Genomic DNA, 19,608 nt, shown 5'->3' with positions numbered 1-19,608 from the left:
GCCCGGTCCGGTCTGTGCCGCAGACACAAATACACAATGCTCCGACCGCACAATAGCCACAGACAAGTGTATTTTCCGAACGGGTTGCTTGTCGCATAGACTTTGTGACTACGGTACATTCGATTCGCTATGAGTCACTGAATCGCGAAAGCTACTCGTGATCTTTGACTGACGGTGGAACCACGCGGTGTTCCGTCTTCGGATGACGGCCATAAGTCGTAGGGGTAATATATTATTTAATATTATTCTCGTTGCTATCAACAAGTGCGTTTATAACCTGATACGTGAAGTCCCAATTACATAACTTTGATTTCGTCCGGTACTCGACAAACGCACATTAAATAGTTTATATAATATAAATATAGAATGTTTAGATTATCGACTAATAGTTGTCATGAGCGTAACACAATAATTACGACGTAATTGAACCGCGCATCGCGACAACAATAATTGTCGTTAAATATTGCAAGTCGATAAGTATTACGCACAGTATAATATAGGTACCTACCGTTTGGTTTTCTATATTATAATATTATTATTATCTAATTCCAATTTAACGTAAAACGGAATGTTGTGTATAAAATATTATTATGTGTATTGTTATTAATATTATGATATCGCTGCCCGCATTTATATTGGACGTTTACCCATGACGGACTTGTGCAGTGTACCTGCACTAGCACAAATTTCGTCATGCATAGCGTTCGGGTCGCTTGTACATTTAATTATGGATTATCCATTTATCCAGAGGGATTTCAAGCGATTATTGCAGACATCTATAATAATAGAAAACGTCTAAATATATAATCATGCTTAAAAGTATTCATTTCATTATTGCCACATGTCACGTCATGTCACACTTGTTACTTATAAAGTTATAACTTACAAGTTGAGCTGGGTTTCCACTATACGCGTTTGCCGTATGCACGAAAAATATTCATCTAAGTCTGACAACACGGTAACGTGGTTTTGTGTGGTAACCTGACCTAACCAACCAATCACAGCAAAGGATTTAAGCAAACATGTATACTGGAAACCCTCCTTTATTAGGTAGGTAGGTGATACATAGAATTTACAGAGTTCCGATAACACTATAATAGAATATTTCGTTTATTGTTGTTATTATAATAGAGGGATGTATTTTGAAGAATTCCTTCCCCTCCTTACTACTTGACCATTATCGTGAAGGAAACCTTATTTATGCAGAGGTGTCCATAGTGTATCTAGTACCTACGCTCCGACAGGCTACAACACTGACAGTACACGAGCGTCGAGCGTTTTATACTTTTATTTTCATGCTACTAATGAAACGTTTGTGATCAAATCGATCGTAATAATGCGGATTCATTCCTATATATTATTAAAATACGTTTTAACCATTAGTACACGAAACAGTATTCTTCATCTTCATTTACTTTCTCTTGTCTGTAATCGTAAACAATTTTCGAATGGGGTGTAATTCGGACGAAGGTCGTTGTTTTACGGTTGCCGTGTGTGTGTAAATATTATCAAGTATATTATTCAGGATCTAGTTGAAAAATCCGTCAATTTTTCGACAGTCATCCGTTGTTAAGTGTACACGCATACCTTATGCCTAAAGTAGTTTCACTCCAAATCGAGTGTCATAATAACTGTAATATTGTAAAGTGAAAAATACTATTACTAGATTATAACTTTATAAGGTAGGTCCAAACACGGTAAACTAAGTGTCTCGGATTTAATATCATAAAGAAGAACATACGAGTATATGTTATTTTATTTGTGAGCATAAGTGAATCTATACACTCGCTGCTTTTTGGAAGGGAATTCCTATTATTACAGATTTAAAAAATATACAAACCTACCTACTTTCAACATATTTTTAAATATGGGAATCATAAATATTTAAGTTAAATAGTATGTGCCCCGATGACTGTCCGTGATGTGTATGATTATCATAGAATTATAAATTATAGTGCAATAGCGAAGTTTTAGTCCATTTTAATTTTGAGTAACAAAATTTGTTTGCGTTATTTCTTATTCAACGTTTGCAGATACTTATAACTCATATAAGTACTCAATACACGATTATTTTATCGTTCGTAAAGACCATGTGTTATTCGAAACACATTTAATTTTTAATTAATAGCTTGTCAACTTTTTACGATTTTAAGTCTATAATGAACTGGAGATTTTGTTTTTCAACAGTTGTAGATATAACTTATAATAAGTCAATGAGCCATAAAACATGGAAACAAATAATAAATATTTAGGCACTTTTTACGATCGTTCCCTTTTACTATTTTTTTTTTTTTTAGTATCATGTCAATTCATTGATAAACCAGCGTTGGAACAACGAAATCACGACATTCTTTGTTACGTACGAGTATATCTATATATAAATTTGAAAATAAATTATTTTACTGTCTACAATTTTGTCGCGAAAAGTCTATTAAAAATAAAATTCCTTTTCATAAGTGCAAATTTGTTTAATTGTTATAAATAGTAAATAATTGAAATAATATTTTTTTCTCCTGGTCAATTATGGTTTTCTTAATGCAAATTATGGCGAGAGGAAATTTTTATGTGCAATAGTCATATATGCATTATTTATAAAACTAACTAATAAAAAAATCATAATGTTCTATTGTATAATAATATTGATTGTTCATATTTTCATAATTTTTAAATGCATTCCGTGCATTTCAGATAATCGTCCGATAATAGTGAATTTCACAATTATTGTTGTTAATACATTTTTGAATGTAAAATAATCGTTGGATATTTTAATTGTGTGTTTTATTTATGCATTTAGAGTGACTATAACTATAACTTGACTAGCTAGAACCTGGTATTATTACAGCGTTTTGAAGAACACTTTTTAATTTTAGTTTTTTAATCATTATCGTTATGGGAATGTAATTTATATAATTAGGTTATAGACTTACAGACAAGCCTAAAAAATATAAATCTACCGGCTTGTGTGTTTACTTTTGTTTCAAATCCACTGTGGTCTCTTATAAACTTTTCCATGTTATTATTATTGAGGTACCCGACTCCTTTATTTAATATATTATATTACATCCTTGGTTTCTGTATCCGTTAATTATTCCAACCACAGCTTCGCTATGCAGTCGTACTATTCAGTATTAGAAATATTAATTTGTATAGTATCAAAATAATTTAACAATATACAATTAAAATTTACCATAATATTATGTTAAGATGTTTAAATATTATATAATATATTAACAATATATTCGTATGATGTTGTAAAGTTATATGCATTTATTATAGTATGCATTTTGTGTACGAGTTTTTTTTATTGATAATTTTATTTTTTTTAAATGTTTACAAAGCCAATTGTTAGTACTTTGATACCTACAACTTCGTTACTAACCATTCATGTAATTTTTAATTTGATAATTATTTTGATTGAGTCCACCCGAAATCCTGTGATCGAATGCATTTGTTTCATATTTACCAACAAATCGTCAAGTATGAATTCGATAGGCTAAAGAACACTTTTACAGTTCATATCGTTTATTGGTTCTGCATATATATCATTCCTCGTCCACTTTGGCTAACTTAACGTCCATACGTAGGTATACTACCAACGTCGATCTATTCTCATATATTATTTTGAATATGTATTTAATATGCAATTGTATATTGAATATCAGCCGAAGCTCAGTACCAACCCTCGTAATAATATAAAACAATCGAAAACGGTAAACATATGAAAATTGTTTGACAAATAATTTAATTACAATCAAATTATTTGATTACACCTTACTGTCTTAAGAATCATGTAGTAATATTATAGTATCATAGTAAGAATTAAATTAATATAACATATCTGGAGTATAGAATATTATTATTTAATTGTTGTCAGTCTCCACACTTAAATAAAAATATACTTTATTAATCTATTTATTTCTATAATAATTTATAAGTTATCAGAGTCTGCTCGTATAGTGATCGGGTCTTAAAACGAAGGTCGTTGTAAAATGTTATTCGAGATGTTATTACTTATTATAAAAATTGCGTTTTGGTAGGTTAGAACCCCAACGTTAACATGTGTCAGAAATTTTTTCGACCCTTATCGATTATCATTATATACGGCACCTGTAGTCGCGTTTCGATGGGATCGGTTGGTGGTGGCAGTGGCGTCGGCTGCAGAGAGCCAGTGACGGCGTTGGCTGTGTTGGGGTCATAAACTTGGCAACGTACGACTGACTACCTACCTACCTACCTGTGTGTATTTTTTTCAGACAGAAAAGGAGGAGAACAACAAAGAAGTATAATATATAAATGTGTGTGTTAGTGTGCGTATGATTGAAAAATCGCCCAAACACCACTGAAAGAAATTTGTCCGCACGCTCGTTTATATGCACACGATGCTCATAAGCACACTGTGCACATATTTCTGTATAAATTAATTTCTTCCATCGCCCCTATCGTTGCACCTTTTGGTTATCGTCGCTCTCGTTCTAAGTTTTATAGAATATTAGTTATTACTTGTAGATTATATAATGATATTATTATAATATACCATTTAAGTGATTTTTTTTCTTTCAAACTTAAAATAATGTATTTTTCTAATATATTTACATCTTCTATACTTACACACACACACACACTTATATATACATACATATACCTAATCTGGTCGGTTATGGTAATAATCTTCGGATTCCTTTCGTGCGGGCCATTAAATTTACATATTATTATTATTGCCCGGCAGGTCGTTTCACCGCTGCCAATCGCTGCCCAGCTTCAGCCGCTGTCGTTCTTGCGTGTGTTTTTGCGTGCGCATCCGTGAGAGAGTATAATATATGATATATATATGTATACCCATATATATTTATATATAATATATTATATATGTGTGTGTGTGTGTGTGTGTGTGTGCTTGTGTGCTTGTGTGCTTGTGTGTGTATACTATACTATATACTCGGGCAGATACATTATCGACGACAGCGGCTTAAGACCGTTATATTAAACGCGATCGACCTTGGCCCGTGCGTTTGAAGAAAAAAACAATTTTAATGTCAAATACGGATAACGACGATGGCGTTTCTTCTTTTCGGGTAGAAATCGAATAAGTGTTTTTTTTTCTATTCGTTTTCTTCGTGCGTTCAATAATTATGTGTGTAAAATAATAATAAAAACCACTCAGATTTTATTACCCCAGAGATTTGTTCTTTTTTAATTCGCACCTGTATAGCCAGCTGCTGCCTTTTTTATATTCACGAATTCGGAATACTTATTTTATTCCCTGTAATATTATTCTGTTTGGAATGTTTTTCTTTACACCAAATGCAATAATTGCATGTATTAAATATCTTATGCAAATAGGTTTCTTTTTTTTGTACGAATTATTATTTCTAAACATGTGGCTAACATACTACGCAGGACGAACAATATTTTAGTATATAATATTTTCAACAACATGGCCATAATAAATTACTCATTAAAACGAATTGTAAAACGCAAATAGTCTTTAGTAAATACCTAACTATAAATTTACCAAGTAAAATATATTTGGGAATCGTTCAATTGTAAATTATAATAGAATAATAGATACCTGGAGGACTTGTGCGAAATATGTATACTGCTCTGTGCTCATTATCCAAACATTAACACCTCGAAATTGTTTATAAACGTATACTATAACTATAACACCTATAACATCGTCAATCGACAATTATTATTTAATACGATTTAAATTTGATTAAAATAATATTTCACAAAAGTTCTCGATACCTGAATAACATACTATTCATAACTATTTTCTATTTATCTAACGCGTCATAGTCTCCAGTTCTGTAAACAAATACAAAACTATAGCAAATATCTGCTCATTTGAACAACTAACTGGATGCTATTGAAAATTTAAATTCAATTTCACCGACATATCATTAAGCTATTGATACGGTCAATCAGTTCTTTGAAGGTTTATGTCGATGACCAATTGTGCATTTATACGATCACGAAACACTTTGGTGTATCTATATCTATATTCTATGGAGAAGATTAAGATTTACGTATAATGATGTTTAATTGGTTTTGTTGTATGAATTGTATTAATCTCGGACAGATGTTGTATGACGTTGCTCTATTTCATATAACTACTGCCGTAAACCGCCGAAGACTGTGAGCGTATGGGTATATTGTTGTGGAAAAAAAATGAAATATAAATCTATTGTTTCTTTAATGGCTTCGGCTGTTTCAAATAACTCCAGTGTTTATTGCTCCTCAGAGTACACAATTTCGTCTCTTGAACTTGAAAGTCGTAAAATATCTTTTTTGAGAACTATTAATTAAGGCGACGCACTCTAAAAAAAGTATTTGTACCTGTAGTATTTTAGTAGTCGCCCTGGCGCCTATCATGTTTTGAGACTGTTACGGTCTAACGCGCGCAGATGCTTTCTGGCAATAAAAAACGTACGGCTAATAATAAAAAAAACATATTCTATTGTATATGAAAAAAATAACAATAATAAATAAATAACAACCGCAAGTAATTGTATTATACCGACATAGTACCTATATATGTACTTCTTCTTATACATTCTGAACCGATTTTTTTTACTTTCATGTCGTTACTAGGAAGTTACTATGTAATTCCTCAAATTTTCTGTTATTCTATTAAGAACTATAAATGCATTAGTCGTCCAGGACACATGAACAGCTACGTATTTATTTTAGGAATAAATATATTTTTCACTTAATGTCGGAACTCTAATATGAAGTTCTAATAGACTGTGTCTGCTAATAGGAGAAAAAATACCATATTGGTCTATCAAATTATATACACACGTAATCAATTTTAACACCGAAATCAAATAAGTTCGATTAATCGACAAGTAGGATGATTCTGCGTCTTATTGTTATAGTTTTTAATTTCAACACGGGCATTTACTAAGTTAATTACTACTATTCATAGCTGCAAACAAAAAGAGAACAAGTCAACTATACTAAGACATTTTCTTTCCCCCCATAGCTCCATATTATTTTCTTAAATAATCATGGGAATAATGGGATAACAAATTAATTTATACTGGGAAGTCCATTATACCTACAACTCTTGTTACAAAACAAGAACACTGTTAATTTATCAGACTACTCGCCATTTTATTCTTTTTTCTTATGTACGCCAGCCGCAGCAGTTAACAGGTTAATAGATATGTTTTACGACAATTGTCGTAAAAAAAAAATACATTTATATTAAGGATTAATGTAGGTTTATATAAGAGGCAGTCGCCCGGAGAGAAATGTCGGTGATTGTCTTTTATCGAAATCACTATTCGTTTTGACCATTCGGTTGTGTACCCACCGTTCTCCGGCGCTGTTGGTGACTATTTCCACAGCAGCTGTCTACTGAATAAAATCATAACGAACGGTTGTCATCGCTGTGACTACACAACCTTTTATGGCAGTTTTCTCGATCTCGGCAAGATTTATTGCTGCAGGACAAGCGCGACGTATCTATATATAAATATAAAAATAATAATAATAATGTGTATTTTATTCGAGAGCCTATGATACAACGATAATATGTAATTAAATGACTACATGACGACAGTATAAAAACGATATTTTAACTCCTTTATTGTTCACTGCCTATGATTTCGAACAAAGACTTCACTCTAACCCAGGTCTTAAGACAACACAGACGTATAATAACATTAAAAAAATATCAGATGGCTATGAAAATTGTGCGTCGGCCCTAATAATGATGATGATAATATTGTATCGTAAACGTTACAGGCAATATGTGGAACGGAGCACGGGAAGCAGAGACTCGGTGACTCAGTGATAGTTTCCGCGAACCAGCGGAAGAAACCGTCATCGACGGTTTACCGACACGACACACGGCAGAACCGGAACAGTACCGAACAGCGCTGTCTTAGCGACGGTGGTGTCGCCGTGTACACACACCACATAGCCAAGGGGATAGTCATACATGTCATCCGCGGTGGACGGACAGCAACAGCAACCGCTGGCCGGTGGTTCGCCGCCCATGTCAGTGGTGTTGGCTCGAGATTCACCGGGCGTATCGCCGCCGCACCCGCAGTCCGTCATGTCGCCGACGACCGTCCAAGACATGCCGCCCGAGAGCACGTCACCGGTGATGCTGGCCACCATGCAACCGGTGAGCGTGGACGAATTTCAAGCGTCCGATTACCACCATCAAAACCACCATCAGCAGCAGCAACAACAGCAACAGCAGCAGCATCACCACCACCAACAGCAGCAGCAACATCAACAACAACAACACCACCACCAGCAGCAACCGGACGATCCGTTGGACCAGAAGACCGTCATTTACATACCGGGCACCGATCCACAGCAGACCATCATCTACGATCCGCAGAACCCCGAAGGGTCGTTGCCTCCGGGCATCACGATCCAGCAGGATCCGGCCAACGGTTCAGCAGTGTCCGTGTTGGTCCAGGGACAAGGTGGACACCACCAGTACTTGGGAGCGCCGGGTACCACAGTGTTGGTCATGCAGGAACTGGTCGACGACATGGGTCACATATTGCACAGGTTAGTCTAGAATAATTGATAAAAATCAAATTAGTATCTATTATAGTATAGTGTATAGTCTGATATTAGGTTTTGTTTATTCTGCGAGCAATTATATACCGGACCGGTTATATATAGGTTAGACAGGTATTGTATTAGGGTACATCGTATTGCACGAGGTTTCCCAGGCACTTTTTATTAAATTCAAATGTTTCCAGTATATTATAAATCTATAATTTATAATTATATAATATATTAATATGTGTGTGTGTGTGTGTGTGTGTGTTACGGCAATGCCAAAAGTATCTTATGCCGGAGTAGCCGTGAGGTCGTTGAACGCGTCGCGCGCGCGAAACGAGCATTGCGAGTGTGTTGAACCGACGTTGCCGCCGCGTTCACAAATGTCAATCTCGCGTCGATCGTTTGAAAGTTCTGCATATAATAGTGATATAAATCGTCGCTTAAGAATAATACAATTTGGCGAAGGTCTTTAAGAAGATGGCACACCCGCATGTGCTATCATCTCTGTCTTACAAACCTACAACATACCAATTTTGTGTTCAACAGATCCTATTGTGTGTTTTTAGACGTAATATTAGAATTAATTGACCAAAGTCAAAAAATATTTCCTGTTTTCGATCAGTCAAAATATATCATAGGCTTGATTTGCAGTGTTCATTGCTATAGATTTCGATCAGCAATAGAAATATTGTATTATGTGAGTATGTAAGAATAATGTGTATCGCTCGCTCGTTTAATAGTAATTATAATACAATAATACATAATATTATACTAATCAGCTTGTGCGTGCTGCAGTGCGGCATGTGTGATGTGTGTGAGATTTTCACTGTGTTTTTCCACGGCATTCGTATAAACACACGCTTATAATATTATATAGATGTTTGTGTGTGTTAAAAAGAATTAAACGTAATCATTCCCAAGGTCGCGTTACCGCCGCTCAAGAAAGTTCAACATAATATTCCTATATAAACTACATGGCAATAAGGCGACCGCGGCGGCAACAATATAATAATAATATATATTATAATATGTACAGACAAGTACGAGCGCTTGTTACGATGCATTTATGTGTATGTATGTATGTAATATAATATATATTGTTATGTACATGCGCACTGCGCACGTACGAAATACGACAGCGACTATTTATATTATAATATTAACGCTCCATTTGGCTTATCGTCCCTCCAACACCTCACTATAGCTTTAAAGTGTTTAATATATCCCTGATATAATACGACATCCAATATATTTAACGATGATAAAAAATGTGACTTAACGATTAGGATCAATATTTTCGTTGATTATACTAAAGTAAAATAAACACATACTCACACATATATTATACTTATAATACGCTGAGTCTCCGGCGTAAGTTTCACTTTAATTCGAGTTTAATACGATGCCCGGGGAAATCTAGTGTTTTGTTAAATGCGCGGTCGATATATAAATATATTATACATATATATAGGACAATTTGAAGTGTAGTTATAAGCCAACACAATGGCTTGTACGCCGACGGTTGACAATGTATAAATATATTATACCTGTAGGTAGTAGGTACCAAAGATCCACTGCGATTATCATTTAAACACAAAACACGCCGTCGGAATCGAATAGGCAGACAATCAAACGTTTTTTAAATTTATTAACAATATTCGGTAATCATAAAAGAAAACGAACGCGTTTTCGTACCAAACTCGTCTAACGAAAAGGAAATTTCGCCGATTGTACAATTTGCACTGAACTCGTGCACAAATCTATGTTTACTTACATATACGTCTTGTAGGGATGTGTGATATATTTTAACTGTGTTACTCAGCTTCCCACCTTATCGAAGGATGCGGGTAACATTCATTAATCAGATAACGCATATATTTTTTATCGTGATTCGTATATTGATATCGGCGTGGGTTGTCGTGTCGTATACGTTCATATATATAATATGTATATATTGAGTTAAGTGCACCTGCCGAAAACGTCTTACCTGCAGCTCTCTGTACGTATATAATATAGAGGCTGTCATTTTTCAACAAATATATTTACTCCCCCTGATAACGAATTGCTGATAAACATGTTCAAATAAAATATATCGATTATCATGCTGCAGGAGCTGTCATGACTTGCTAAATAATTTTCCCATATTTAATAGTCTGATACACCTATCGACCAAGATACCTATATATTAAATGTACCTATAAATGCATACATCACGCACTGGTATTTGTGTGTAATATATTTATTGTATTTGTTGATATACTTTTTACTTTGAATTACAAGAACAAAACTAACTGATAATTGTTTTTGAAATGTTAATTTTTTGTAAATCAACCATCTTATTTTTGATAAATTATACGAAGTTTATCTACAGAAATAATGTCTAGAGCAATAACGATAAGTGACCTATACTTTTATCTATAACACTCTATGTATTTATATCTATAGAAAGCATTTGTTTTGGGAAATTGACTTCTAGTGAGGGTATATAATTATATTCCTGAAGATATTGATGTAATTATGCGATGACTAAGTGGCTCGATACAAAATAAGTAATGGTGGTCCGTTCAAGACTTCAAGGTGACGTCAAATGTTATACTGATGGTTTTTTATTTTAGTCAGTTTGGGAGATGACGTAACGAGAACGACGGGCATCGAGTTGTCAGACAAAAAGGGTAGATCGTATTAGTAATAATTACATGTAATTGATTATTGTCAGGCCTTAATTCGTTAATAAATGTACCTACATGTAAAATTTGAAAATATGTGATTTCTCATACCTGCATACAACAATGAGTAATAACAAAAGAGATATTTGTCATGTTAGACAAATTTTAAGGTTTGCTGCATATTGTATATTATATATTTATAAAAACATTAACCAGCTAAAAATAAATATGGGGACGGGTGCCGTAGCCGCTCTTATTTTTTAAACGAGACCCGAACGAACGAACATAGTCGTGATATTAAGGTTGACCTCAATAATATGGTAAACATTTATAACGACATTGATCCTTCGTAGGCGGCAGCCAATGTATTTCGTACAAAATTATGCGCAGAAATCGTTGATGAATGTGTACATACATAATATGATAGAGATTGCAAGGTTACTTAATTGATATCATCGAACGTATACACGGAAGGGGGGGGGGCAACCTCACCCAGATCTGTTAAAAATATAGAAATTATGTTTTCGTATATTTTTGTTGAGAGTTTAATTACAAAGAAAATTATTTGCTCTATACGCGCTATAATATTCTCAATTGTTAGAACTTCGAGCGTTGAAGTCCCCGATGACGGCGGCACTATCATACGAATAAAAGCGTTTTCACACCATCGTCCCCGTGCTGCAGTATTGTGGCATTACGCATTGTATAGGTTTGTAAACGACCGTTATCTCATCAACCCTTTGCGATTAAAATTATCTTTTGTTTTTCGTTCGTTCCCCTAGGGTGCAGCGTGCAGAATTAACATCACGTGTCAATATGATTAATACCTGGTAAATACCGCTAGGTACGTGGGTTTTTTACTTTTAATCTCTCCTCGACCTTTCCTTAATATATCGCCTGTTACGCGTAACCCACGACAACTTGCAACAGCCCCACCAGCTATTCTTGCAGGAACGATGAATACCTACGAACATCGTCGAGTGACTTTACTCGTCGTAAATACAATATAATAATACATTTATAAGCATTTTTTTCTTCCCAAGCCAGTGCGACGACGAGGTCGTATTCATTCGGTCGTCGTCGCACGCACATTGTCCAATGTTCTATTGTGTTTTAAATTAATATATATATATATATAGATGAGCGTGGTTCCGATATAATCACAATAATGCGTGCACTCCGCCGGTGCAATATCTGTTATCGATTAAATCGTTTTTCTTTCGAACACGGCATCACGTAAAATATATTATAATTATTGTTCCCTTGAAACACTTATGATGCGCCCATATGGCATTCAGATATATTATAGTACATACATCTACTTTATTGTAATTAGGTATAGTGTGTATGTTGCAAAAACCTTGGCCGATTATGTTGATAATGAAATTAATATTTTCGTCAGTTTTTATGTTTCTTATATTTTAATGTGAACAACATGACCGTCGTCATGAACAATAGCTGTGTATAATAATCATTACGAAACCCCTGAAATACTTGGTCTGGCGCCGTCAAGACTGCGCTCCCGATACGTGATGCTAGGTAACAGGTATGCTGGAGTCGAATTGAAGGGCCCAGACAGGAAGTCTCCCGCACTCCCGCCCACCATAGTCCCATACCATATTGACAAATGCAGACGATAATATTATAATAATGTAACATATTGTTGTTGCGTTCACATAATAATATGAAGAGGTGTATAATCATATGCTGCGGCGTCCGCGTGATTAAAATGTCATATTATCACGGCGGGTCCCGTGTCACGATCAATTTGGCAGCATAAATCGCACACGTTTTTGTCGTGTTCGCGCCAATCGCCAAAAGAAGGGGAATTGTGTGGCGTACTGGCGTGTGTATATCGTTGTATATAGGTACATATTGCATATTTTACTACCTTGACATTGACAAATTGAAATTTTTACACCGATGTGCCGTTATATACCTATGTACGATCGCCTAGGACGGACGGCCGTCCCTATAATATTATATTATAATACGCAAATCATCGGTCGTCTATAATATTATTATCATATAGTCGAAACTTGCGGTCGAAGTACCTCGAACAGTCGACGGAGCATGATCACTATACAATATATTATAATGTCTGTGAACGATGTACGGTAGACGATATTATATTAAATAGGTACGAGTGTTATTAGATTTGTGTTTATATTTTGAAAATCGTCCATTGCGTATCGTTCGATATGATTTAAGCGTATAGTATTACGTTCGTGAACGAGTAGACGATGAGCTAATAAAAATATATCTTGGACGCGGGGTTGTTGGTAGCGAACCGCGTGGTTTGTTAACCGGCGTCTAATCGCTGCATGTGCGATGTATACAATATGTGTACATAATATTATATCGTTTGATAAACTAAATGTGTGTGTGACCAGCCTGCAGCTGTCCATACGTGCACAATGGCGACACGACTGTACAATAGTAATGTGTAATGTTATTACGACCCGAACATTTTGGGAACCCCTCTGCCGTTGCGTTGCAGTCCAGTGAGTCTCAGAATCCGCGGCAATCGGCAATTAATAAATCCCCCGGTGGCCCCATCGGTCCCACTCGAAGATTCCTCGCCGTCGTCGAACATTCGTGACCGCTGCGCCGCTGCCATAAAGATTTCATGTACAAGGTCGTCGTCGTCGACGAGGATCGCCGCTGCGTGCATTATTTTTAAAAGCGCGAAAATCAAAAACGTTTTGTTCTCTCATTTCCATAAGCATACGTCCTCGTAGTTTTGCAGTGATTTTATTTATATACTGTACGAGTCGCGCCGACATAACAAAAACATTCGCCAATAACCATACCGTAGCACGTCATCATGTATATAGTTATATATTATTATTTATATTAACGTATACAATATGTATATAGATACACAATATACTTAAACATACAGTGGGATACTAAATGGCAATCATTTTCGCAAATCCACTTTATCGACGTCGTATTACATATTATAACTCGACGGTGGACAAACAAATACCGTAACTATTCGTTTGCAATACATTCCGATCGCATATTTCCACAATAACTACAATAATCATAATTCCTTACAAAGAAATCTACTAGTCATCAGCATCATCATCATCATCATCATCATCATCATCAACGTCGTCATCCGATGGAGTGTACTTAATGTATATGGGAAATCGTTATTTTATTAATCATCGCACACCATATTGCTGTCACATATACTGAACACTATATAAGTGTATAATATAAATTTCTCGTTTCGAACAGAAAATACCTTCGAGTAGATGTTGTGACTTGTGGGGCCGCTCTTTAGCAAACCTTTTTTGTTCAGTGTCGTTGACGCGTTTAATTATTTGAAAAGTCGTCAAGATTAACCTAAACACGCGTGTTTTACTATATTTAATATATTAAACGCATTTAAAACGCTAACATGATTTTAGGTACAAGGTTATTTTATACCTATCTATCATTTATTATAGCGTGTGACTTTGAGTGCCAAAAATATAATAAAAACTATTTTAAAATTGCTGTACAATTGTAATTTTATTTAGTATAAGTATACAGTTTCGTGGATTGTAAGTAAAACTTTATCTTTGTTTTCATCACTGCGCTCCGCATGCAACAAAGAATAAAATTAGCATCCTTCTATAATGACATTATTATATTATTAAACATTGGTATTTTGTTCTTTTGTGCAGTGTAGGGTGCCTAAACGGTTAAATGCACCTGTTATAGTTGCTTCTTCTATACATTACAATATACAATTTTAAATAGAGATTAAATTTCAAAACCTGCACAGATACGTTGCCAACATAGGTGGTTAACAATATTCTATTATATTCGATGTGCGAGAAAAAAATTGCCGAATTTCGAAGGAGCGATTATTACAATTCACATATTATGTTTAAACCAATACATGGGCTATATGCAATATGCATATACAGTCACGATGTGCGTATTATAATACGTTTGCAGTGAGGTCATATTATTATGATGTGATGGTGGATTCGGCGAAATGTACGAAAATATACACGGCCCGCCGCAATGTAAATTATTTTATTTTACAACCTATTATACAACAAATATTGCCGCGTATGGGTTTTGCATTATTATTTTTTGTTTTTACCGTGTTCGTCACGATCGTAGTTGGTTGAAATGATGAAGTGAAGTATTACCGAACATTGCGGCGCGGGGGCCAACGATCTCCAGCGATAATAATATATAGATAGATAGATGTGTGTACAATAATGATGATAATAATAACAATAATAGTAATAATAGTAATAATAATAATAATAATGGTAATTATTATTATTATTTTAAACGCGTGTGTATAATATTTTCGAATGGCTTATGTATCATTTCCACCGAAACTGTTTCGCCTACGCCGCCAACGACGACATGATGTAAATTCTTGGGTATATAGACATATAGTATTATATACGGTCCATTGTGGTGACTCGGCGGGATGGTGGACGGAAGGGGGCAGGCAGGACCACGCCTGGTTTAAAAGTATGTCCGTGTTTTAAAAAATATATTTATAGCAGACATAACACCATAATAATAATAGTAGTAATAATCATATCTCGATTGTTCTCGCGCACTCTAATACGCGCCTTTTATTCGGTGGCGGTGATTTAACACTAGAAGCGAATAAAAAACCGCTTCGAAAACACTGAAACACATAATTTATACAATAAAATACGCGTACCTATACCTAATATATAATTATCATGTACCGTCGTATAGGTATATGCCATATGCGTGTGCACACTGCATACGTCATATACATACTAACTGTTGCGGGTATGGCGCAATGGGAACGCTTTATTATTATTTTATATTATAATTTTTTTGTTTTTAATATTTCTAATAATTTTTCTGTTTTGTGAAAGTGACCGACGGCGGCGGCGGCGGCAGCGCGCGTATGGAAATGCGTCCGTCGCACGTACCTCTTATATTATACACGTGTTATACCTATATATGTATGAGGCGATTTAGTTCACGGTGGAGATACATCCGCCGCCAACCCGATAACAACATATAGAATATAATATATACCAACGATCGAAATACTTTCTCTGTAATATACGCGAGTATGTGAAGTGTATAATATGTTGTGCACCGGATCATTGGGGAATATTATAACGACACTGCAGCACCGCTCTCAGTTCAAATGCAAAACACCTAATTTCCCCGCGAGTCGTTTTCGTTTCCATCGTGTATCGTTCGAGTCTCCGTGACGTCTCGTTTAATTTATATTTTATATTTGTGTTTGTGTGTATGTGTGTGTGTATCGTACAATTTATTATATTTAAATATATGTAACACGTATATTATTATTATCATGTATGAACAGAAAATGAGGTGGTCGCGGGCCATAAATTTTCTCAGCTTCTGTCACGAATGTTACGACCCCGAGATACGTATATTATTAAACTATAGTGTGCGGTGTCGCAGTTTGCGCACTCCTCGTTTCCAATCATATACGCCACTTATATATAATAAATATTATAGTATACGATAGCCTACGAAATTCGAACCTTTTCGCACGCGGCAGAGAAATTTTCGATGTGTCTCGTTCGTTGGTAACGCGATCCTAGAACCACAATACGTATATCCATCGAATATTTTTACAGATATTATACTATATTAATAATATAATACGTACACCGCCACCACCACCATCACCCACGCCCATACGGCTGGTTTTTATCGAGTTTCGCGTGTTTGACACATGGCCTATATGTATTTGATTACGAGTTTAGAAGTCGTATAATCCTGTAGTGTGTTTTATATTGTGCTTTAAACATATTATTATTATCATCATTATTATGTTATAATATAGTCGTTGTCATCATTACTCGTTGCCATAGTTGCGTTGCAGTACACACGGATTACGAGCAATTAACTGCGACTTGCAGTCACGCTGTTAATTGGTCGTATTGTACATACCTCGCGGCTCGCGGTTCGTGAGACTTTCGTATGAAGCGATAAAAATATTCTATTAAAGTTATTATGTATATTATTATTATTACAATTGAATTATAAACCGTTTGGAAGCTGGTGTGCATTGGTTATATATAACCATATAAGTGAATATGCATTCCTCGCCGACGACCCGCATAAACCTTGTTTATATAATAATATATTTGCGCATGAGATCAAAACGTTTCCGAGCCCACGTATATCGGGGCCTCATGCGTATGTGTGGTGCGGATTAATCGCGCAAGTTCATCTGGCAAAAATATGAGTTCTCAATTTGCCCACAAGTCCTTTGCCGCCGGGTCGAATCGAAATAACGACATCGTATCCACCTTCCGCCCGACTCATTGATAATAATAAAATAACAACAACAATATAGATAGTCGTAACCTCGGGACGTAATAACATTATATATGAGTAGATAGTGTTATAGGGATATAGACGCAAAGCCCTAAAAAAAAAGAATTTAAAACAATAATAATTGTCGGTTACGAAAGGATCGTATGTATAGATTTTGGATAGAGATCGGAAAGCTTGGTGGCACCGCCATCACCCCCCCCCGCCCCAACCCAAACACACGCAAACATAACCCGGAGGGTTCCCGGCGTGCATCGGTTTCACGATAACGACGGTTTACGTTACACCGCTGCCCGAGGGGTTACCGTCGACGATGACGATGACTGCGGCGGCCAACATAATCGCTAGCGCAGCAACGACAAAAAAACAATGAATGTATCTTTCGGGTTATTATATTATTATTTTCGTTCAGCCGATTATCGACCGTATATTATTTATATATACGGGTATAATGGGTAATATACGCACACGCGTTTAGTGCTCTCAGTATAATATATTAATAGACGTGTGTGTGTCTGCCTGGTGCATAGAACAATGGCCACAATCAGATGGCGGTGAATAATAAGAAACAATAAAACGGTCGTATGAAAAACTAAAGACACGACTTATTAATTTGTGGAATCTGCGTAAACTGATACTTATAAGTTATCTATATATTACGTATTATATACTTTTACGAGCTTCAGCGGAGGGGTACACAAACGGGTGTCCGGGACGGAACGGCGACGACGGCGACGACCTACTTTCGGATCGTTACAGGACTGACGCAGTTCGTAGTTCCGTACATGGACAAAACGATTTTGACGTAGATAACGCGTGTTTTTCCTAAATATGTGTGTAATGTGTATGTGTTAGGTTGAGTTTTAGTGTGCCGTTTAAAAGTCCAAAATTAATATTATATATTATTTATTATAATTTATTCGTCGTATAGTCCTAAAAAACAATGCGTTTGAGGTATTTCAGATTTTTATCCACTAGTTTTTCAGTTCTAACTACAGGTATCAGACATAAGCACGTCGCTGTTTCTATATACACGACATGACATTTTCTTTCTCGATAAAATTACACTACTATAAAAAACGCGTGGGTGATGTTAACGTTTTAGTCAAACTATACAATTAGATTGTAAAATGTTTATCACCGTCGTTATTTATGTGTGATGTTCAAAAAAAAACTATAACTATTAATATAATAATTTTACTGTAGGTCGTAAACTCATAACATAATATAGTAATATTATATACGATAATTGTTTTTGTTTTATCGAAAGATTTCGATCGTAAATTCAAATCGAAGCTGAATGTAGATTTTTCCGCTAATAAATAATATACAATTTCTATTTCATCGCTTGAAATTTTAACCGGAATTTATTAGTTGCGCAGGTATATATTATTATAATATGTGCTTTCTTTGGCTCGGTTAAAAATTCGATTCCAACTTTACCTGTTACTATTCACTATTATCGACTCTCTATTACGAGGGTAAATTGTTCGATTTTCGAAATTGAATGAGTTGTGCATAGTCTCTTGAGGCTCATTTCAAATGATCTAAAATTGTAAAACAAATTGTTGTCGAATGGCAAATTTTCTGCACACGGAGACTGTAACACTCATCTGAATATAATACGTATTTTATGCCATACCTACAATCGGATGTAATTCATTATCCCAATAACGGAATGACAATCTACTAATAACATCATGACACTTGAAATATTATATTATTATCTTTTGGAAATCCTCAGCGCAAGCTACGCCATGTTTTTTCCGATTGCACAAGAAAACATGACAATTACCAATTTCATTTTTATACATAAATATTTATTATTTATGTGAACGGATTTTTTTCTATACATATATTTTGTGGCAGTGTGTGCAAAATAGGACGTCATCAAATACACTTGTAAGATGTCTTTCCCTTACATACAACATGCATACGATGTTAGACATGCGTTCAGTGTACACTGCATATATATAATATATTATACGTACATTATACGTGTATGCAGTGGGTAGTTTTCGGACTACACGACTTTTAGTTTTCTACGATGAGGACCAACGTAACACACATTATAAACATA

At 35.2% G+C, this 19,608-nt stretch overlaps 1 protein-coding gene across 7 annotated transcripts in view; it reads left to right on the top strand.

Annotated features, from left to right (window-relative positions):
* The first annotated feature begins 7,843 nt into the window (after nucleotides 1-7,843).
* The window catches only part of LOC111032473 (protein grainyhead-like), a 94,006-nt gene continuing 82,241 nt past the window's right edge, over nucleotides 7,844-19,608 (top strand). For all 7 annotated transcript variants that reach the window (XM_022312829.1, XM_022312824.1, XM_022312822.1 and 4 more), the window contains exon 1: nucleotides 7,844-8,538. In XM_022312829.1, coding sequence (XP_022168521.1) covers nucleotides 7,952-8,538 — 587 coding nt within the window. In that variant the 5' untranslated portion in view covers nucleotides 7,844-7,951. The remainder of the gene's footprint in view (nucleotides 8,539-19,608) is intronic.

The sequence above is a fragment of the Myzus persicae genome, unplaced genomic scaffold, assembly GCF_001856785.1.
Source record: "Myzus persicae strain clone G006 unplaced genomic scaffold, MPER_G0061.0, whole genome shotgun sequence".
Taxonomy (NCBI): domain Eukaryota; kingdom Metazoa; phylum Arthropoda; class Insecta; order Hemiptera; family Aphididae; genus Myzus; species Myzus persicae.
This window is presented reverse-complemented; position numbering and strand designations above follow the sequence as displayed.